This window comes from Scyliorhinus torazame, chromosome 3, assembly GCF_047496885.1.
Source record: "Scyliorhinus torazame isolate Kashiwa2021f chromosome 3, sScyTor2.1, whole genome shotgun sequence".
Taxonomy (NCBI): domain Eukaryota; kingdom Metazoa; phylum Chordata; class Chondrichthyes; order Carcharhiniformes; family Scyliorhinidae; genus Scyliorhinus; species Scyliorhinus torazame.
This window is the reverse complement of record NC_092709.1, coordinates 80,813,499-80,836,548: the sequence shown is the minus strand read 5'-3', so window position 1 is coordinate 80,836,548 and position 23,050 is coordinate 80,813,499. Positions and strand designations below refer to the sequence as shown.

The 23,050-nt window shown below is 50.1% G+C and overlaps 1 protein-coding gene across 1 annotated transcript in view; it reads left to right on the top strand.

The window, feature by feature from the left end:
* Window positions 1–7,814, top strand: part of rrh (retinal pigment epithelium-derived rhodopsin homolog) — a 39,071-nt gene extending 31,257 nt beyond the window's left edge. The window contains exons 5-7 of the mRNA XM_072495909.1: window positions 393–561; window positions 2,971–3,149; window positions 3,231–7,814. Coding sequence (XP_072352010.1) covers window positions 393–561; window positions 2,971–3,149; window positions 3,231–3,336 — 454 coding nt within the window. The 3' untranslated portion in view covers window positions 3,337–7,814. The remainder of the gene's footprint in view (window positions 1–392; window positions 562–2,970; window positions 3,150–3,230) is intronic.
* Window positions 7,815–23,050: the final 15,236 nt, after the last annotated feature.

Here is a 23,050-nt window from a genome sequence, read left to right as displayed (position 1 = left end):
CCTCCCCAACCTTGGGCCCTCATTTTTCTGGCCTGCCATGAGACCCCTCTGACGCTTATCACATGCAGCATTTTTCTATTTTCCTGTTCTTTATCTCCCTCCACAGCTCTTCAGCCAGGTTGTACATGACAGGCATGATAGATAGGGAGAAAATATTGAAATGAAAGGGCAGAAAAGCATTTTTTTATGTTGACTCCCAGTTTCTGCTTTTCCCTCATACTTCTGACTTAGTTGAGTTCAGATTTGGGGGTTGATGTAGATCCATACCGATCTGAGGATGTGGAGTTTGCATTATTTAGTTTGCAAAATGAGGCATAAATGTCTACTCCGAGAAATTAAACTTCAACCAAACTTGAGAATTGGTCTGATTCATTGCATGGCTTTGTTTCCAGGCTGTTTGTTTCCTATACCATGACAGTAATTGCGGTTAATTTTATGGCACCACTGTCGATCATGTTCTTCTGCTATTACAACGTGTCAAAAACAATGAAAAGATTTAAACACCACGATAGTCTGCAAAATATAATCTTGGATTGGTCAGATCAACTGGATGTGACAAAGGTAAGAAAGTTACCCTTTCAGAATTCAATTACAATGGGCAGAATTTTGCTGGTCCTCTACGTGTGGGTTTGAAGGCAGTGGGGGGGCTATTATAATCCATGGGTGGTCTTCCTGCCATCCTTCAGCACTCCCCCAACCGGCCAACAATTTTATGTGGGGCAGGAGAGGCCTAGGACAAATCACTCATCCTCACCCTAATTGAGTCTCTTCAGTGGCAGATTAGTGGCCAGCTGGGATGAGTTCAGGAACAGGGGAAAGCCCAGCATGTCACCTTACTCAGGCCTTGAAGAGGAAGGGTAGGGGTATCTCCCTCACAGGCCCTGTTCCACATCAGGGGCGAAATTCTCCCGAAACGGCGCGATGTCCGCCGACTGGCACCCAAAACGGCGTCAATCAGACGGGCATCGCGCCGCCCCAAAGGTGCGGAATGCTCCCCATCTTTGGGGGCCGAGCCCCAACATTGAGGGGCTAGGCTGACGCCGGAGGAATTTCCGCCCCGCCAGCTGGCGGAAACAGCCTTTGTTGCCCCGCCAGCTGGCGCGGAAATGACATGTCGGGGCGGCGCATGCGCGGGAGCGTTAGCGGCCGCTGACGGCATTCCCGCGCATGCGCAGTGGAGGGAGTCTCTTCCGCCTCCACCATGGTGGAGACCGTGGCGGAGATGGAAGGGAAAGAGTGCCCCCACGGCACAGGCCCGCCCGCGGATCGTTGGGCCCCGATCGCGGGCCAGGCCACCGTGCACCCCCCGGGGTCAGATCGCCCCGCGCGTCCCCCCAGGACCCCGGAGCCCGCCTTGTCCTGCCGGTAAATAGGTGCTTTAATTTACGCCGGCGTGACAGGCAATTTATCGGCGGGACTTCGGCCCGTTTGGGCCGGAGAATCGAGCGGGGGGGCCCGCCAACCGGCGCGGCGCGATTCCCGCCCCCGCCCAATCTCCGGTGCCGGAGACTTCTGCAACCGGCGGGGGCGGGATTCACGGCAGCCCCCGGCGATTCTCCGACCCAGCGAGGGGTCGGAGAATGACGCCCCAGGTGCCCCCCAATGTCTGCCCCCCTTGGGTGATCCTTAACCCCTTAGTCTCTCCATCGAAACTTCCCACCCATCTCTCCCCATCGCTCCTCCCCCCCACCCCCCCTTCCTTTGGCCCTCACCTCTCCTGTCCGCCATGAGAACTCCGAAACATAACTGGTCCTGGGCTCTGGGACTTAAAATCTGGAGACTGCTTGTAGTCCCAGTTCTAGCCAGTGTTATCACTGGTGCAGTTGGGATAACCAGTGCTGCCGGCCAATAAGATTGGCTGGCAGCTCACTAAGCCAGAGCTTCCAACTGAGTCAGAGTAGAACTCCTGTCTTCAGCCAATTAGCACTTTTTAGAGTATTAAATGAATGTGGAGCTGTTGTAATCGGTGGGGATGCACCCCCCACCGTGCCTTTGGGTGATGGTGGGGTGGGGTATTCGGAGGGGGATGCTGGTGAGACACCCCACCATCTTTGGGAAACAATATGGTGTTAACTAATGGAAATTTAGGTCTTTGTTCAGTATCATCCTGTCACCTTCTAAACAGCTACCATCAGCTTCTTCTTAAAATTCCTGCCCTCAATTCTCTGCCCATCTCTGCAATCATATTGTTTGATTATTTCCAGTCTGGTTTTCATCCATATAAGCATAAAGACCTCATTATGCACTTTTTGCCTGCAACATGGCATGCTGTCACTTCTTGTCCTTTCTGAAGTTTATGCAGGTACAGTGTCTCAAAATCAGCAAGCTTGGCATTAAGACCCTGCTGGATTTCAGAGCATGGTGTATTTCAGATCAGGTGGTTTGGGCAGTCCGGCCATGGACTGGTCAGGTCAATCTGAGTTGGCTGGAACCAAGTGGTAACTCAGACCATGTGGTAAAGGATATAACCAATCAGGTGCCACACCATGCCAATGTAGCGCCTAACTGAATTGTTCAGTTTTTAAAATATTAATTAAAATTGAAACATGAACATTCAAAAAATGTTTGGTTTTGAACAACTATGGATTATGGACAACTGGATTCGAGACACTGTACTCAAATACTCCTCCGTTCTTCGTCCCTGTATATTCTCTGTATTTTTGGCACTACTCTGTCAAAGTTCAAATCTTTGCTGTCTCAGCACAGTAAATACACAACCAAAGGATTCTCCTCCTCCCAGTCTATGCCGAATGGCCTCCTTCTGCACTGTAAATTCTATGATCTATGCAGTCAAGGCCTGGTGTGCTCCCAAATCTTCCACTTTTGCTCACAGTCTATTCTTTATTGAAAGGGTTTGTGGCCTGAGGTCTTCCCATCCCCCAAAGTATGTTTGATGATGCATCACAATGGTCAAAAGAGCAATGATGAACACAAATAAAATAAATATAACTTGTTTTCCCTTTCTCACAGATGTCTGTTGTGATGATTGTGATGTTCCTTGTGGCTTGGTCTCCGTACTCCATTGTTTGCTTATGGTCTTCTTTTGGAAATCCCAAACTCATTCCACCCGCAATGGCAATTATAGCTCCACTTTTTGCAAAGTCATCCACTTTCTATAATCCCTGCATTTACGTCATTGCAAATAAGAAGTAAGTGTTTATTTTGTTGGCGATATAGAGGCTTTTTTGCTCATCCAGAATATATCCATGTACATTTCTTCTGTTTTTCAGGTTTCGGAGAGCCATCATTGCAATGATATGCTGTCAGACTCAACAGGACTTAACTATCAGTCACACTCTGCCTATGACCATCTCAAAGGGACCTTTTACTGAATAAAACTTAAATGCCCCACAATATTTTGCTCCACTGCCATACATTTTATCCAGTGCCCTTCATTTTATCTTCCTACTGCCCGGTGGCTGGAGAATCCTGCCCGAGGTCAATGGAATTCTGCATTGCACACGGCTCGCCCATGATGTTCTTGCAGCGGGCGGGGAGGGAGAATCCAGCCCTCTGTCTTTTTATCTCTGATACTCTTAACTTCAAACTGTGTTCTAAATCCTGAACATTAATGAGGAACTTTCCTACATCTACTTTTTTCATATCCCTGAAAATTTTTAAGACCTTTATTAAGGGAGGAGGCAGTGATGCAGTCGTATTGTCACTGGACTAGTAAACCAGAGGCCCAGATTAATGCTCTGAGGGCTCAGGTTCAAGTCTCGCCATTGCAGATGGTGAAACAGGAATTCAATAAAAATCTGGAATTAAAAGTCTATTGATGACCATGGAACCATTGTTGATTGTTGTAAAAACCCATCTGGTTCACTAATGTCCTTTAATGAAGGAAATTTGTCGTCCTATCCTGGTCTGGCCTACACGTGACTCCTGACCCATAGCAATGTGGTTGACTCTCAACTGCACCCTCAAAGGCAAATAGGGATGGGCAATAAATGCCTCATAATATACTCCTCTAATATACTCCTCTCAAAACAATCAGCCTGATAGGCCCCTCATGATTGGTTCAATTACCAGTGACCAAAACTGAAAGGGACAATCTTAACTGTGCCGACAATTGGGGCTGGACTGCTATTTTAACCCAAGGGGTGAACGGGGAAGTCAATGTCCCTTTCCAATCAAGTCATTTTTGGGGGGGAGAAGTTGAGGACTAGAAGAAGCCCAAGGAGATGTTTTTACTTCAACTTTGCATAGTATTGTCTCCTTATTTAAGGAAAGATGAAAACACCAGAAATGGACATGTTGGCTTATGAGGAAAGGCTGGAGAGGTTAGGTTTGTATCCACCAGAGTTTAGAAGAGTAAGAGAAGACTTGAACAAATTTTTAAGATCCTGAGGGGTATTGACAAGGTGGATGTGGAGAGGAGGTTTCCTCTTGTCGGAGAATCGAGAACTAGGGGTCATACTTTAAAAATAAGGGTCGAAATTCTCCCCCAACGGCGGGATGTCCGCCAACTGGCGCCAAAGCCGGCGCCAATCAGACGGGCATCGCGCCGGCCCAAAGGTGCGGAAGGCTCCGCATCTTTGGCGGCCTAGCCCCAACATTGAGGGGCTAGGCCGACGCCGGAGGGATTTCCGCCCCGCCAGCTGGCGGAAATGGCGTTTGTTTCCCCGCCAGCTGGCGCGAAAATGCGGCGCATGCGCGGGAGCGTCAGCGGCCGCTGTCAGTTTCCCAGCGCATGCGCGGGAGCGTCAGCGGCCGCTGTCAGTTTCCCGCGCATGCGCAGTGGGGAGAGTCTCTTCCGCCTCCGCCATGGTGGAGGCCGTGGCGGAGGCGGAAGGGAAAGAGTGCCCCCACGGCACAGGCCCGCCCGCGGATCGGTGGGCCCCGATCGTGGGCCAGGCCACCGTGGGGGCACCCCCCGGGGTCAGATCGCCCCGCGCCCCCCCCAAGGACCCCGGAGCCCGCCCACGCCGCCTGGTCCCGCCGGTAAATACCAGGTTTCATTTACGTTGGTGGGACAGACAATTCCTGGGCGGGACTTCGGCCCATCCGGGCCGGAGAATCCAGCGGGGGGTCCCGCCAACCGGCGCGGCCCGATTCCCGCCCCCGCCCAATCTCCGGGAGCGGAGACTTCGGCGGGGGCGGGATTCACGGCGGCCAACGGCCATTCTCCGACCTGGCGGGGGGTCGGAGAATGACGCCCAAGGAGCGAAATTCTCCATCCCGCCCCGCCACATTTCTGCCCCGACCCGCCGGCGGGATGCTCCGTTACACCGGCCGGTCAATGGGGTTTCCCATTGTGGGGCAGCCCCACGCCGTTGGGAAACCCCCGGGCTGCCGGCAAAACGGAGACTCCCGCCGGCGGAGAATGACGCCCAAGGAGTCTCTCATTTAAGACAGAATTGGAGAATTTATTTCTCTCAGAGAATCTCTGGAACTCTCCCTCAAAAGGCAGTGGAGGTAAAGCCTTTGAATATTTTTAAGGCAGAGCTCGGTCTATTGTTGGTTAATAAGGCAGTGAAAGGTTATCGGGGATTGAAGTTATTACAATCAGATTGGCCATGGTCTTATTGAATGGCGGAGCAGGTTCGAGGGGTCGAGTGGCCAACTCCTGCTTCTCATTTGTCTATTTGGATGTAACTTCCGTTGAAAAGCCAGGGAAAGTAGGAATCTTTCTCAATTCCCCACAAGGTGAATTCAGTACCTCCCACCCCTTACCCAAACGTTCTTCTCACCCATTCTGCAACAACCGTATGACAATTCCAAACTCAGTCCCAGCCACTTAGGCAGCCTAAGAGTTTGCTTTCTATATGATCAATTATTGTATTATACAGTTCTATGTCATATAATTTTGAAATTCAAGTCGATAATAAGCCTACATTACCATTGCCCACCAGATTTACAATCTCCTTATAACAATAAATTGATTATGCACAACCTACTGTTTCTAAAACCGCACTGCTTTCACCAGTTCATGGAATTTACAGTGCAGAAGCAGGCCATTACCACCTTGTTACCTCAATCGAATCCGCGCCGGCCCTTGTAAAGAGCACCCTACTCAAGCCCACACCTCCACCCTATCCCCGTATCACAGCAATCCCACCTAACCTTTTTGGACACCAAGGGCAATTTAGTATGGCCAATCCACCTAACCTGCACACCTTTGGACTGTGGAAGGAAACCGGAGGAAACCCACGCACACACAGGGAGAACGTGCAGACTCCAACACAGCCAGTGACCCAAGCTGGGAATCGACCTTGGGAATCTGGAGCTGTGAAGCAACCACTGTGCTACCGTGCCGTCCCTCACCATCTTTATACCGGCAGCCTACGCATTTTCCTGTTCTTTCTTAGAATCTGATCTTGGCCTTTCTCAGCCTGCCTCTTGTTATAGATGATACTATCGTGTTCCTTTCTCCAATACGTTAAATTTTGTACACTTCCGTACCCCAGACTCATTAAATAGCTTCCATAGTTATTTATACTGAGTTAGCTCTTTCATTTTTGACTTACTAATTCCAACAATAAATTGCTTAAGAAAAACTTTATTTTTCCTATTTTTCCTATCCTATTTCAATACTTTATATTCATTTTTAAAGTCCACGTGGTTCGCTTTCTGCATTCCTTACACCTTAAAGTTAACTCACAAAATTACATTAGGTTCCTTTTAAGTTCAGTCATTATCTTTACTCTGAAAGTAATGACTTTAGGGCTGAGATCCTCTGGATCCACCCGCTAGATGCCTGCAGAACCAGGCATCAGGCCAAAATAAGGTTTGTCCCAGGCTGCAGACCCTTGGCAAATCTCTGTGCCTGCACTGCCGGCTTTCGAGGGTTTTCTGATGTCCCAGACAAGCTTCCTGCCCTGACTCGACGGGGCCATGCAATTAACTCATTAGAGCTATTTTACCGTAATTGACAGGCAGGTTGCACCTTTCACAAGCCAGCTGGTACCCACCCCCCACCCCCCACTAACCCCCCCATCTCCCGCCGAGAGTCCTGCGGCTTGCAGTCTGAGGTAACAAGGTGGTAAGTACCCGCCCAACAATTGCCGCCACAGTGCCGAGTGGGATCCTTCATGGGAGGTAGGCGTCAGGGGGGCTTGTGTTGGGCTGGAGGGGTTGAGGTCAGGGAGCTTCCCTGGGATGGGGCTCGTTTGACTGCTGTCCCCATCTGCAGCCTTTAAACCCATTAAACAGTCAGCCAGTGTGTAAAAAATAAAGTTTTCTCATGATAAAGTGGAAGTGGCCTCATCTGTCTGCTAAACCATTTATCAGTCATTCAGTATCTCAGAAATGCACATCCCTCACAATAAAGTGAAAGTATTCTCATCTGTACCCTGAGACCCTTTAAAAAGGGTCTGACAGTGTGCCAAGTTTAAAGGTCTGCGAGAAAAAGGTAAAAGTTATCTCTTTAAAGCGTTGGAAAAAGAATTAGATTGTTTATTTTCAGAGCTCTGTAGGGATCTATTAACTCAGGGTAGCAGGTGTTTTCCTAACCACAGTTTATTTTAACAGTCTGCCTCTTTGTTTTCAAGTGCTTCCTAAAATGTGCAGCTGTCAATTTGTATAGTCTGGATTGTAGTATCACCATTTTAAGTGACCATGTTATAAACTGTAACTACTCATTGCTAGATCATATAAAATGTTTATTTGTGCATTGAGTACAATGTATTTTGAAGATTATCATTATTAAAAAAAGGAGTAAAATTAACTTCCAACATTTTCATATTATCTAAAGTCCTGAAAGTTGGATGCGATGTTAAGTAATCCATTCGAATCTTATTTTGTGAACAGCTGTACTTGAGGAAACCTCAGCCAATGTAAATTGCAGTCATTAAAGTCAAATTTGCCAAAGATGCCATGATGTTTATCAATTGAAATACATCAAATTAGCCCAAGTAGAAAAGTAATCTCATGTGTTTATATGAACTTGAATGGAAATCATCAGTTGTATTGAAAGCTTTCAACACAGCATATTATCGCTCTGCTGTACGTAAAGGTGTATGTTTAAAAGTGGAGTTGATAATCCTGCCCAACAACCATTCTCATCAAGGTCAGTGTATGGATTGCAGACTGCCTGCAAATTTGAAACATGGGCATACCTTTGTAACAGAAATTTCTGTATCTCCCCACTGATTAACACTGACCACTAGAAAAAGAGATAACAGATATTGGTGGGAACGTCCTGCTTGAATATCTCTACTAACCCAATCAGTTAAACAAGCGAGGAACCACTTGGGAAATTTATAAGGACATCTAATGATTCTAGATTTCGGTGCAACATCGTGGGCCGAAGGGCCTGTACTGCGCTGTATTGTTCTATGTTCTATGTTCTATACCCGCATGTTGCCACTTAATTTGGGAAATTGTTTCAATATACTAGGAATTTTTCTGATGTGTTCATGTTATACTTAAGTTTGTTGGTTACACTTTTGGAAACAAACTATTGAAACACACTTTGCCTCTCATTTACTAAGAAGGCAAAAGATATGAGTATTGAAAATTGTATTGTACATTTTGTCTGCATAAGGCTACCATACACATGTACCAGCAGGGGGAGTCTTGGAGGAGAATAAAGGAATCAATGTTTTAACAGTACCTGCAATTCTGATTCGGAATGCATCTTGTTGCATCTCATACTAGACTACACACCTGTGGATCCAAGCATGATGCAGTGCCCGATGGCTGTTAATGTAACTTCCACTGAAGCACAAGCAGCAGCCACCCAACATCTGAGTGCTGAGTGGAAACTTGGACTGCTGCAGTGCAAGCACAGACTACTGTCGGTATCACTGTCCATGGCAGTATGGAAAGGGTCTTGTAGGGGGTCACTGCATGCCAGCAATCTGTCCTCCAATATATCACCAGGATAGCTAAAGTACCGCCTTGTGAAGTGATGGTGGCTCCATGAAGCACAAACCCGCTGTCCTCTCTCAGGAAGACAGCATTTGTCCTCCCAACTTAGTCACTCTGCCTCTTGGGGCCACAGCTAAGTCAGCAGCCTTCCAGCAGCCACGCTGCATCCATTGAGGTAGCACTGCACAAGAGCACTAGGAAAGACAAAGGCTCATGGAAAGAGAGGCCCCAGGGAAATGCACAAGGATAATTAGTTGACTTTTCTATGTAATATGGCATAATTACATTTATAAATTTGGTTTGAAATGCATTATTTGTGTTGACATTTATTTTCAGCACCGTGGTCAAGCTGATGCTGTGATGGTCAATAACAGAGGGAAGGTAAGGTGTGGGATTGTCGGTGAATGGGGATTTGGCATCACACTAATTGATATCGCACACAAATAACTCATTCATGTATAACTCAGGGATATAGGGGCCGTCTCGGTTTCTTTCTCCCGTTGTCTTCCTCATTGTTCTCTTCATTCTCGTTTTTTTCATTTCATGCCGGAGCACAGCGAGTGCAGCTTGGGATTCAGGTACGTGTTTAAACTTGCCCCCAGGTTCCAGCGGCCTTCATTTTTCGGAGCGGGAGAGAGGGAGCCGGAGCACAGCGAGTGCAGCTTGGGATTTAGGTACGTGTTTAAACTTGTCCCCAGGTTCCAGTGGCCTTCATTTCCGGGAGCGGGAGAGAGAGAGAGAGCCGGAGTGCAGCTTGGGAATCTGGTAGGTGCTTAAGTGTTTGATTTTTACCTCTATTTAAGTTGGGCGGTTGCTAAACCTGAGACACTACACTTGTAGTGTCTCCCACCCTTCCACCTCCTCTAACCTAAGGGGGTGAGTGAATATCAGGTAAGCTCTCTCTTTTCTTTTTCTTTTATCCGCAAGTTATAGCTTCAGATTTTCGGCGGGAGCAGTGGCCAGGGGTCTGTGGGGAAGGTAAGTAGCTGGGAGAAATGTAACTCTTCCTGGGGTGGTAAGTATTGTGATAGGTAATTAAAATACTTATTCCTTTCACTTATTCATTATTTGATATTATATTTGTAATCAGTTAAGGTAAAGTGTAAAAATGGCAGGAGATCCCAGACCCGTGTTATGCCCCTCGTGCTCAATGTGGGAGTTCAGGGACGCGGCCGATGCCCCTGACTCCTTCATGTGCGGGAAGTGTGTCCAGCTGCAGCTCCTGTTCAACCGCATGACGGCTCTGGAGCGGTGGTTGGACTCACTTTGGAGCATCCGCGATGCTGAGGAGGTCGTGGATAGCACGTTCTGTGAGTTGGTCACACCGCAGATTAGGGTTGGTGAGGGAGGCAGGGAATGGGTGACCAAAAGGCATAGAAAGAGCAGGAAGGCAGTGCATGCATCCCCTGCAGTCATCTCCCTCCAAAACAGGTATACCGTTTTGGATACTGTTGGGGGAGATGACTCACCAGAAAAAGGCAGTAGTAGCTGGGCTCATGGCACCATGGCTGGTTCTGCTGCACAGTAGGGTGGGAAAAAGACTGCAGGGCTATAGTCATAGGGGATTCAATCGTAAGGGGAGTAGACAGGCGTTTCTGTGGTCGAAAACGAGACTCCCAAATGGTATGTTGCCTCCCGGGTGCACGGGTCAGGGATGTCTCAGATCAGCTGCAGGACATACTGAAGGGGAAGGGTGAACAGCCAGTTGTTGTGGTGCATATAGGCACCAATGATATAGGTACAAAACGGGATGAGATCCTACAATCAGAATTTAGGGAGTTAGGAGATAAGTTTAAAAAGTAGGACCTCAAAGGTAGTAATCTCAGGATTGCTACCAGTGCCACGAGACAGTCAGAGTAGAAATTCAAGAATAGTCAGAATGAATACGTGGCTTGAGAGATGGTGCAGGAGGGAGGGATTCAGATTTTTGGGACATTGGAACCGGTTCTGGGGGTGGTAGGACCATTACAAATCGGATGGTCTACACTTGGGCAGGACTGCAACCAATGTCCTCGGGGCTGCTTTTGCTAACACTGTTTGGGAGGTTTTAAACTAATGTGGCAGGGGGATGGGAACAAGATTAGGAAGTTAGAGGCCAGTAAAGAGGCAGCAACTAAAGCCAGTAAGGTACTAGATAATAAACTCAATGTGACTAAGGGGAAGAGTAGAAAGGGAAGAGATGATGATCGCAAAGGGACAGGTGGTCTGAGGTGCATTTGTTTCAATGTGAGAAGTGTAGCAGGTAAGGCAGATTAACTTAGGGCTTGGGTTAGTACCTGGGAATATGATGTTATTGGTATTACGGAGACTTGGTTGAGGGAAGGGCAAGCCTGGCAACTAAATATCCCAGGGTATAGATGCTTCAGGAGGGATAGTGAGGGAGGCAAAAGGGGTGGAGGAGTTGCATTACTGGTCAGAGATGACATCACAGCTATGATTAAGGAGGGCATGATGGAGGATTTGAGCACTGAGGCAATGTGGGTAGAGCTAAGAAATAGGAAGGGTGCAGTAACATTGTTGGGACTTTACTACAGGCCTCCCAAAAGCGAGTGTGAAGTACAGGTACAAATATGTAGACAGATTATAGAAAAATATGGGAGCAATAGGGTGGTCGTGATGGGAGATTTTAACTTCCCCAGCATTGAATGGGACTCATGTCGTGTTGGAGGCGTAGATGGAGCAGAATTTGTAAGGAGCATCCAGGAGAGTTTTTTAGAGCAGTATGTAAATAGTCCAACTCGGGAAGGGGCCATACTGGACCTGGTATTGGGGAATGATCCCGGCCAGGTGGTTGAAGTTTCAGTTGGTGGTTACTTTGGGAATAGCGATCACAATTCCTTAAGTTTTAGAATATTCATGGACAAAGACGAGAGTGGTCCTAAAGAAAGAGTGCTAAATTGGGGAAAGGCCAAGTATAACAAAATTCGGCAGGAGCTAGGGAATGTGGATTGGGAGCAGCTCTTTAAGGGTAAATCCACATTTGAAATGTGGGAGTCTTTTAAGGAAAGGTTGAATAGAGTGCAGGACAGACATGTCCCTGTGAAAATGAGGGATAGAAATGGCAATATTAGGGAACCATGGATGACGGGTGGAATTGTGAGACTAGCTAAGATGAAAAAGGAAGTATACATAAGATCTAGGCGACTTAAATCTGATGAAGCTTTGGAGGAATATCGGGAAAGTAGGACAAATCTCAAACGTGTAATAAAGAGGGCTAAAAGGGGTCATGAAATATCTTTGGCTAACAGGGTTAAGGAAAATCCCAAAGCCTTTTATTCGTATATAAGGAGCAAGATGGTAACTAGAGAAAGGATTGGCCCACTCAAAGACAAAAGAGGGAATTTATGCGTGGAGTCAGAGGAAATGGGTGAGATTCTTAATGAGTACTTTGCAGCGGTATTCACCAAGGAGAGGGACATGACGGATGTTGAGGCTAAGGATGGATGTTTAAATACTCTAGGTCAAGTCGGCATAAGGAAGGGGGAAGTTTTAGGTATTCTAAAAGGCATTAAGGTGGACACGTCCCCAGGTCCGGATGGGATCTATCCCAGGTTACTGAGGGAAGTGAGGGAAGAAATAGCTGGGGCCTTAACATATATCTTTGCAGCATCCTTGAGGTCCCGGAGGACTGGAGAATTGCTAATGTTGTCCCTTTGTTTAAGAAGGGTAGCAGGGATAATCCAGGGAATTATAGACCTGTGAGCTTGACGTCAGTGGTAGGCAAACTGTCGGAGAAGATACTGAGGGTTAGGATCTATTCACATTTGGAAGAAAATAGACTTATCAGTGATAGGCAGCATGGTTTTGTGCAGGGAAGGTCATGTCTTACAAACCTAATAGAATTCTTTGAGGAAGTGACAACGTTAATTGATGAGGGAAGGGCTGTAGATGTCATATACATGGACTTCAGTAAGGCGATTGATAAAATTTCCCATGGCAGGTTGATGGAAAAAGTGAAGTCGCTATGGGGTTCAGGGTGTACTAGCTAGATGGATAAAGAACTGGCTGGGCAACAGGAGACAGAGGGTAGTGGTGGAAGGGAATGTCTCGAAATGGAGAAAGGTGACTAGTGGTGTTCCACAGGGATCCGTGCTCGGACCACTGTTGTTTGTGATATACATAAATGATCTGGATGAAGGTATAGGTGGCCTGATTAGCAAGTTTGCAGATGATACTAAGATTGGTGGAGTTGCAGATAGCGAGGAGGACTGTCAGAGAATACAGCAAAATATAAATAGATTGGAGAGTTGGGCAGAGAAATGGCAGATGGAGTTCAATCCAGGCAAATGCGAGGTGATGCATTTTGGAAGACCTAATTCAACAGCGGACTATACGGTCAATGGAAGAGTCCTGGGGAAAATTGATGTAGAGAGATCTGGGAGTTCAGGTCCATTGTACCCTGAAGGTGGCAATGCAGATCGATAGAGTGGTCAAGAAGGCATACAGCATGCTTGCCTTCATTGGATGGGGTATTGAGAACAAAAGTCGGCAGGTCATGTTACAGTTGTATGGGACTTTGGTTAGGCCACATTTGGAATACTGCGTGCAGTTCTGGTCGCCACATTACCAGAAGGATGTGGATGCTTTAGAGAGGGTGCAGAAGAGGTTCACCAGGATGTTGCCTGGTATGGAGGGTGTTAGCTATGAAGAAAGGTTGAGTAGATTAGGATTGTTTTTGTTGGAAAGTCGGAGGTTGAGGGGGGGACCTGATTGAGGTCTACATAATTATGAGAGGTATGGACAGGGTGGATAGCAACAAGTTTTTTCCAAGAGTGTGGGTGTCAATTACAAGGAGTCATAATTTCAAGGTGAGAGGGGGAAAGTTTAAGGGAGATGTGCGTGGAAAGTTTTTTATGCAGAGGGTGGTGGGTGCCTGGAACGCTTTGCCAGCGGAGGTGTTAGAGGCGGGCACAATAGCATCATTTAAGATGCATCTAGACAGATATATGAATGGGTGGGGAACAGAGGGAAGTAGATTGTTGGAAAATAAGTGACAGGTTTAGATAAAGGATCTGGATCGGCGCAGGCTGGGAGGGCCGAAGGGCCTGTTCCTGTGCTATCATTTTCTTTGTTCTTTGTTCTCCTCAGCTGCTTGCCACGTAACTGATGGAAAGGGCTGACCCAACACAATCGTGAGATTGTGCACCACACAGCAGACCACCAACAATCTTGACACCTGCTCTGCAGAACTATACAGAGATCCTGTACAGCGGGACAGATGGCTAAAGTGCCATACAACACCTTATAAGCTTTTGCAACTTGATGCAACTATAGAAAGCACTTGGAGAATCATGGCAAATGCCAGAAAAAATCAAATCAAGGAGCATCCAACCTGTAAGTAGTTAATGATCCCACTAGATAGCACTGGTGGTGGTGTCCTTCCTGCTACAAATATGTGCTCAGTTGTACAAGGTTAGATGGAGTTTCATGCTCCTAAATAGGATGATGTCAGATCTGCCTGCTCTGCTGGTCAGGCTCTGGGTAGGATGGTACCCTGACTCTCCCTCTAGCACCCAGGCACCATGACACTGCCAGCCTGGCTCCTTGGCACTGTCACCCAGGCCCCCTTGCAGTGACAATGTGCCCAGGTGCCAGGTTTGCCGTGCTAGGGGTTGGGCCAAGGATGATTTGCCCACAAGAGGTGGGGAGAAGGTGGGCTCGAGTACCCTGTAAGAGGTATAGTGGGTGCAGTGCAGGCCCAGGGGCCGTGATGGGGTGGTTGAGTGGTGTCGAAAAAGATTGGGACGGCATTTAAAAACGGCACTCCGATCAGCGAATCGTCTCCCAGCACTCGCGAGCTGAGCTTGTCAGTGCAGGAAATGATCTAAGTATGGCCTTGGCGGGGAGTTCCTGCCCTGGCCAAACAAAAAGCAAAGTGCTGTTAAACAGTGGAGTGTTTTTTGGTGCTACAGCCCTCGAAAAACACCCTGTTACCCGTGCCCAAAATGGGACTCTGATTTTGTCCCAGTAAATCATGCCCAGAGCTCTCAGAGACAGTGGTTAAAATAAGCTCAGATTGCAATCAGAGAGGGTAGCACGGTAGCATTGTGGATAGCACAATTGCTTCACAGCTCCAGGGTCCCAGGTTCGATTCCGGCTTGGGTCACTGCCTGTGCAGAGTCTGCACATCCTCCCCGTGTGTGCGTGGGTTTCCTCCGGGTGCTCCGGTTTCCTCCCACAGTCCAAAGATGTGCAGGTTAGGTGGATTGGCCAAGATAAATTGCCCTTAGTGTCCAAAATTGCCCTTAGTGTTGGGTGGGGTTACTGGGTTGTGGGGATAGGATGGAGGTGTTGGCCTTGGGTGCAGTGCTCTTTCCAAGAGCCGGTGCAGACTCGATGGGCCGAATGGCCTCCTTCTGCACTGTAAATTCTATGATGTGACCCAGCTCTTGGGTGTAAAATATACTGGATTTGATCTAATAGTCAGACAGACTGCCACAAGGGACAGAAGAGGGTAACAGCCTAACCCCTCTTTCTCTGAAACTTTCCTCATTGAAGCTGAGCTGATTGTGATTTGAAAACCACCAGAAGACCTCATTGCTATGAACTGAGAGTTGTTAAAGGAGGATCCTGAATCAGCAACACTTTGTCCGAGAGAAAAGAAAATCAACGGCGGCAGAATGACTATTTCAAAAGAAGCCCAAGTACCAGCCGCTACTGTAGAAATGATCTGATACTCTGTAAAGTATTATTTCTTTTTTGCGTGTTTCAAGGGTCAGGAATGAGTTGAGGGAAGGGGAAAGGGGCCAGGGGTTTGTATGTGGTGGTTTTGCATGTGGTTCGTTGGACATATTTGTACATTTTAAACCTTATGTTTATAATTTTTGCATCCTTACCTGAGTGAGATTTTACAGTAAAATTAACTCTTTATTTGTTAACTTAGGGGACTTGACTGGCTTATGTTTTACACTGAGCTATGCCCAGTTAAGTGTAGATAGATTGAATTGGCAAAATTACTTCCTTTTAAAATTCAAACTCTGTTACAACTAACCCAGGAATGGGACAAAGAGAGGAGTCAGTTCACCCTTCCTAAACTGACCAGATCAGTGTGGAACATTTTATATTCCATTGACAACCTTCTGAATTGTAATCACCAAGTCTTCAAATATTGGTACACCCAGGTAGAAATCCAAAGAGTGAAGCCAAAGATAACGGGCGCGATTTAACTAATTGTGAGCAAAGTCCCATAGTCAGTGATGTGTAAGGCAGGTAGGTTCGATGTGGACTGCACTCAATGCAGGTAAGCTAGAAACAGATGTCTAACACTGGAGAAGATCCAACACTGTTTTATTCAACGATAGACTGATATACATATTCAGCTGTGGGTCGACACTATACTGATCTGACCAGTGACCTTGTAGTAGCCTGACCAGACTTACTAGCTACCGCATGGTGTTTGCACTGTGTTAGCTCGTGGACTCTGACTGTCTCAGTGGCTGGGTCCCGAGATCGCGGGAAACCTAGTGCCCTCTGGCTTTATGGTAGTGTCCTGTCTGGCTGCACTGTGTTGTGTGCTTACTGGTCATCCTGTGTGTCAATCACTGCCTGTCTGCATCTCATTATATACATGAGTGGATATTATGACTTCTCACCTCTTTTTCTTTAGATAAATAAATACTAAGCTGTGCGTGTGTATATATATATATATATGCTTGACTATATACAAAAGGTGTCTAAATGAACGTATATACATAGGAAGGTGTCGATGGTGCAGATACTGGCAAACAAAACAATATATACAGAGGTTAAATCGATGAAGTCACAAAATGTCCAAAAGTTCAGTCTACAGATTCAGTCTTTGTGGTGGGCGACGAATTCTTGCCGATCGCCGCCGAGGTGTATCAGGAGCCTCCTGCACGTGGATAGGCGAGATTGCTGGCTGCTGAGCGGTGAAGCAGATCTGCAAAGGGCTGCGTGGTGGCCAAGCTTGCCACACTGTAGACACCGGCGTCCTTTTGCTGGACATTACCGCTTTAAATGGGCGGAGCCACAATTTGGACACGTCATGACGCCGACGTCAGCGCGTTCTGTGCGCCATCGCACATGCGCAGTGCGGTCGGTCGACGTACGCACCTGCGCAGTCGGGTTGTTGGGCTTGTCGTCCACTCGGTCGTGGCGCGCATGCGCAGGGACCCGGGAAAAGCGAGCGAAACGGCCACTCTCCTCGATGCTCAGGCCCTGCATCTGTGCAGTGGCCTGCACCCGTTCCGCCTTGTGGGAGGCCAGCTTTGCAGTTTCTGTCGCCCTGATGTGGGAGTAATGATTCTTAGCATGCTCATGGACAACGCACGTCTCTTAGCGACAGAGAGGGTCAACTGTTTGACTTTCAGGAGCTGCTGCTGAAGGGAGTCGGAGTGGACCCCGAAAACGATCTGATCCCGGATCATGGAATCAGCCGTCGAGTCATAGTTGTGTGGTAGTATGCATTAGGGGTCATGTGGGACTGTGAAGCCGTGATGTCATTGGCTGACAGATCCCGGGTCCTGGTTGGCTGTTGACCTCTAGCTCCGCCCTGAAGGCGGAGTATAAGAACCAGGAGTTCTCCCCCGCAGGCCAGTCTGTTACTGAACTGCGGGGAACCAAGTCACGCTTAATAAAGCCTCATCGACTTCATCTCTATTCGTCTCTCGTGAGTCTTTGTGCGCTACAATTTATTAAGCGTGACTTGGTTCCCCGCAGTTCAGTAACAGACTGGCCTCAATGACGCTGGACCAAGCACGGCCCCGGACGCTCCAGACGACGACAACAACGGTGCTGATAAACGGGCACGAGCCACCATGCCTGCTCGACTCCGGGAGCACAGAAAGCTTCATCCACCCCGACACGGTAAGACGCTGTTTTTTGACCATCCGTCCCAGTGCGCAAAAGATTTCCCTAGCCGCAGGATCCCACTCCGTACAGATTAAAGGCTTCTGCATAGTAACCCTAACGGTGCAAGGGAGGGAGTTTAAAAACTACAGGCTCTACGTCCTTCCCCAACTCTGCGTGCCCACATTACTGGGATTAGACTTCCAGTGCAATCTGCAGAGCCTAACCTTCCAATTCGGCGGCCCAATACCCCCACTCACTATCTGTGGCCTCACAACCCTCAAGGTTGAGCCCCCATCCTTGTTTGCAAACCTCACTCCGGATTGCAAACCCGTCGCCACTAGGAGCAGACGGTACAGCGCCCAGGACCGGACATTCATTCGGTCCGAAGTCCAGCGGCTACTGAAGGAAGGCATAATCCAGGCCAGCAATAGTCCCTGGAGAGCACAGGTGGTAGTAGTAAAGACAGGGGAGAAGCAAAGGATGGTCATAGACTATAGCCAGACCATCAACAGGTACACACAACTAGATGCGTACCCTCTCCCCCGCATATCCGACATGGTCAATCGGATTGCCCAATATAAGGTCTTCTCCACCGTGGACCTCAAGTCCGCCTACCATCAGCTCCCCATCCGCCCAAGTGACCGCAAGTACACAGCCTTCGAGGCAGACGGGCGATTATACCACTTCCTAAGGGTCCCATTTGGCATCACAAACGGGGTCTCGGTCTTCCAACGAGAGATGGACCGAATGGTTGATCAACACGGGTTGCAGGCCACGTTCCCGTATCTCGACAACGTAACCATCTGCGGCCACAATCAGCAGGACCACGACGCCAACCTCCAAAAATTCCTCCAGACTGCTAAAGCCGTCACATACCTCACATACAACGAGGACAAGTGCGTTTTCAGCACAAACCGGCTAGCCATCTTGGGATATGTAGTGCGCAATGGGATAATCGGCCCCGACCCCGAACGCATGCGCCCCCTCATGGAATTTCCCCTCCCATACTGCTCAAAAGCCCTAAAACGCTGCCTGGGGTTCTTTTCATATTACGCCCAGTGGGTCCCCCAGTACGCAGACAAGGCCCGCCCCCTGATACAGACCACGACCTTCCCTCTGTCGACAGAGGCTTGCCAGGCCTTCAGCCGCATCAAAGCGGATATCGCAAAGGCCACGATGCGCGCCATCGACGAGTCCCTCCCCTTCCAGGTCGAGAGCGACGCCTCCGATGTAGCTCTAGCAGCCACCCTTAACCAAGCGGGCAGGCCCGTGGCCTTTTTCTCCCGGACCCTCCACGCCTCAGAAATCCGCCACTCCTCAGTGGAAAAGGAAGCCCAAGCCATAGTGGAAGCTGTGCGACATTGGAGGCATTACCTGGCCGGCAGGAGATTCACTCTCCTCATGGACCAACGGTCGGTAGCCTTCATGTTCGATAATGCACAGCGGGGCAAAATTAAAAACGACAAGATCTTAAGGTGGAGGATCGAGCTCTCCACCTTCAACTATGAGATCCTGTACCGTCCAGGAAAGCTGAACGAGCCGTCCGATGCCCTATCCCGCGGCACATGTGCCAACGCACAAATTAACCGCCTCCAAACCCTCCACGAGGACCTCTGCCACCCGGGGGTCACTCGGTTCTACCACTTTATAAAGTCCCGCAACCTCCCCTACTCTGTGGAGGAGGTCCGTACAGTCACAAGGAACTGCCACATCTGCGCAGAGTGCAAACCGCACTTTTTCAGGCCGGATGGTGCGCACCTGATCAAGGCTTCCCGTCCCTTTGAACGCCTTAGTCTAGATTTCAAAGGGCCCCTCCCCTCCACCGACCGCAACACATACTTCCTGAACGTGGTGGACGAGTACTCCCGTTTCCCCTTCGCCATCCCCTGCCCTGACATGACAGCGGCCACAGTCATTAAAGCCCTTAGCACCATATTCACACTGTTCGGTTGCCCCGCATACGTCCATAGCGACAGGGGGTCCTCCTTCATGAGTGACGAGCTGCGCCAGTTCCTGCTCAGCAAGGGTATAGCCTCGAGCAGGACGACCAGCTACAACCCCTGGGGGAACGGGCAAGTAGAGAGGGAGAACGGCACGGTCTGGAAGACCGTCCTACTGGCCCTACGGTCCAGGGACCTCCCAGTTTCACGGTGGCAGGAGGTCCTCCCGGACGCTCTCCACTCCATCCGGTCGCTACTGTGTACTAGCACTAACCAAACGCCTCATGAGCGCCTCCTTGTCTTCCCCAGGAAGTCCTCCTCTGGAACGTCGCTGCCGACCTGGCTGGCGGCCCCAGGACCCATCTTGCTCCGAAAACATGTGCAGGCACACAAGTCGGACCCGTTGGTCGAGAGGGTTCACCTCCTCCACGCGAACCCGCAGTACGCTTACGTGGAGTACCCCGACGGCCGACAGGACACGGTCTCCCTGCGCGATCTGGCGCCCGCCAGCAACACGCACACCCCCCCCGACACCAATCACCCCCTCCCTGCCACCGGCGCACCCCGCCACCGCCCCCTTCCCGGGAGGATCGGTCCTCCTCCCAGGTCCGACCAGAAGTGAAGCTGACGCAGAAACCGTAAGGCTCCCGGAGACGACAACACGGGAACAAGCACCACCACCGGGGCCGAGGCGATCGACAAGGACGACCAGACTGCCCGACCGACTCATGGCATGGATGTAATACTACAATGTTGTGGACTTTAACGAGAACCTTTTTCTTTTCCCCCTTACGACTACTGTAAATAGAGCAAAACAAAAAAAACCCTGTACATACTGTGATGACATGCAAAAGTTTTCCTCCCAGGAACAGCCTTGTAAACCCCTACCACCATGCGAAGCACAACCCCGCCGGGTTCATTTTTAACAAGGGGTGAATGTGGTAGTATGCATTAGGGGTCATGTGGGACTGTGAAGCCGTGATGTCATTGGCTGACAGATCCCGGGTCCTGGTTGGCTGTTGACCTCTAGCTCCGCCCTGAAGGCGGAGTATAAGAACCAGGAGTTCTCCCCCGCAGGCCAGTCTGTTACTGAACTGCGGGGAACCAAGTCACGCTTAATAAAGCCTCATCGACTTCATCTCTATTCGTCTCTCGTGAGTCTTTGTGCACTACAAGTTGCTTGCTGTAGACCCCGGGAATGGGGCCTCCTGGCTTTAATCGGCCATGCACCCCCATGGCAGACTTACCTTCGGGCGCAGGATGAGGAACATGTGGCCACCTCCGGGGAGGAGGACAAGGAGGAGGCGCAGAACCAGCAGGGGCTGGAGGCCCATCCCAGGAAGGGGCCGGAGGACCAGCCAGTGGCTGGAGGACAGGCAAAAGTGACGAGGGTCCGGCAAGCCTGGAAGGCCAGGGAGGCCCTCATCCTCGTCTGCTTCAGATAGGACCTGGCGTCCGTCATCGCTACACTCCTCCGCATCCCCATTTCCCACACTCCCAGGGTCTGTGTTACAGCAATCCAGGGTGCTGGAACTGTGCCAGCACTGTCAGCGGGTCACTGATGAGGGCAGAGGGGTGATGATAACCCACAGAGAGCTGAGTGCCGGTGCTCCTCAACCTATGCAACAGTCTGATCCCTACCTATCTGCAGAGAGCTCGCTCACAACCTAACCTGTGCATAGTGTGCCTGGGGGTGGGGTGGGGGGGGTGGGGCGGAAAGGGTTTGGAGGGCGGCCCGCATTGTGGAAGAAAGAGACAGAGGCGTCATACTGATTGTGGTGAAGGATTTGTAACCTATCACAAATAAGTGTCCACCACTGTCCCTCTCTCCCGATAGTGCCACCCCACCCCCAGCCCCCAATTCACACTCCCCCCTTTACCCCCTACCTACTCCCCTCTTCCACACCCTACACCCGTGCCCTCTTAGTGGTCCTCGGTATGCTTAGCCGTCCTTACTCTACCGCTGCGTCTAGGTGTTTCCCCGGGATGCACATCAGAGGAGGAGGCAGCCAGCTGATTACCATGTTGGTGACCAATGATGCCCCCCGACGGGCGTCCTTTGGGGCCGGAGGGCCCCGCCGCACTTGACAATGGCACATGCACAGCCGTGCCACCCTGTCCTGGGTGCTGACTGTGAGATGCAGCGTCGTCAGGTGGGTGGAAATCAGGGGAGCTTGTGGCCACCATCAACACTCCATAGGAAGGGTCCAGGTGGGCACCGAACGCCCCCTCCACCTGGTCGGTGCCCCAGGCCCTGGGGTTCATCTTGGGATGGAGGGGCAACTGGTTTGAACCCCGGTTGCCCCAGTGTCTTGTGGCTCTGCCAATCCTGGCGGCTCCCCAATGTCTGCATCATGGTGTCGACGCCCTCGGCGATGCTCTTCAGTGACTGGGACATTTTCTGCAGTGACTCGTCGGTACCCACCTGCGACTGGGATGAGCTCCGCAGTGCCTCGGCCATCCCCATCTGAGACTGGGACATGGCACTCAGCACCTCATCAAGGTCAGCCTGGTACTGGGTCATGTCCCCCTCACGTCGGACAGTTTACCGAGGTTCTCAGCCATGGCCGTCACTGACTGAGCCACGCCTTGGACTACTCCACTCATACTGCCGATGTTGTGCACCAGGCTCTCTACTGCGGTAGCCAACCTGACCCTGTTGGCCTCGGTGCCACGCATTGCTGGTGCCATCTCCTGTGCCTGTAACCACTGGGACTCCTCCAATCGCTATGGACCTGCTGGAGTGTCACTGACCCCCCCTCCATCTCTGAATATCATGGACGCACCCTATCGTTCCACAGGCTCAGCATCTGACTGGGGCCAGCTGGGATCCAGCAGACCTCCGACTGCTGTCTCACCCTGAGCGTTACTGCCTCCACTTGATGTGCATCTGCAACTGTGTGGTGCTCATTAGAATATGCCCCAGAAGCCTGACCGCAACCGTTGCACCATCGAAGTGGGTATCTCTGCACTGGGGGAAGGTGGGGATGACAGCTGCGATGCATCAATGGTGGCATCTTTGGAGCTCTCCTCTGGTGTTCTCATGGAAGGGGGTGGACCACACCCGATTGGATCATCGTGGTCGGGTGGAGGTCCTGCAAAGGAATGGCCATGTGGTCAGTGGGAGGGATGGGTCATTCTGTATGACATTAACAACTCGTGTGTGAAAGTCCATCTGGGTGGGGCCCAGTGGATCCTCACCTCTGCCCCGTGACCAACCTCTGCATTGGTGACGGCTCTGTCCTTGGCCACCCCCGTCACCACCAGAGCCCATTGCTCGAAGGTGGTGAGGATTCTGATGTCTGGCACCCTGCCGCCAGTCTGGACCCTCGACAGACGGCCGTGGGACAACTTCACAACTTCTCCTGTGGGGAGACATAGCTGCACACATGGTTCACTGCGGGGGGGAAGGGAGAGGTTCTGGGGTGACAGTGGTGGTGGTTAGGTAGGGGGCTTGGTGTGGGGGGAGGGGGGAAGAAGGTTTC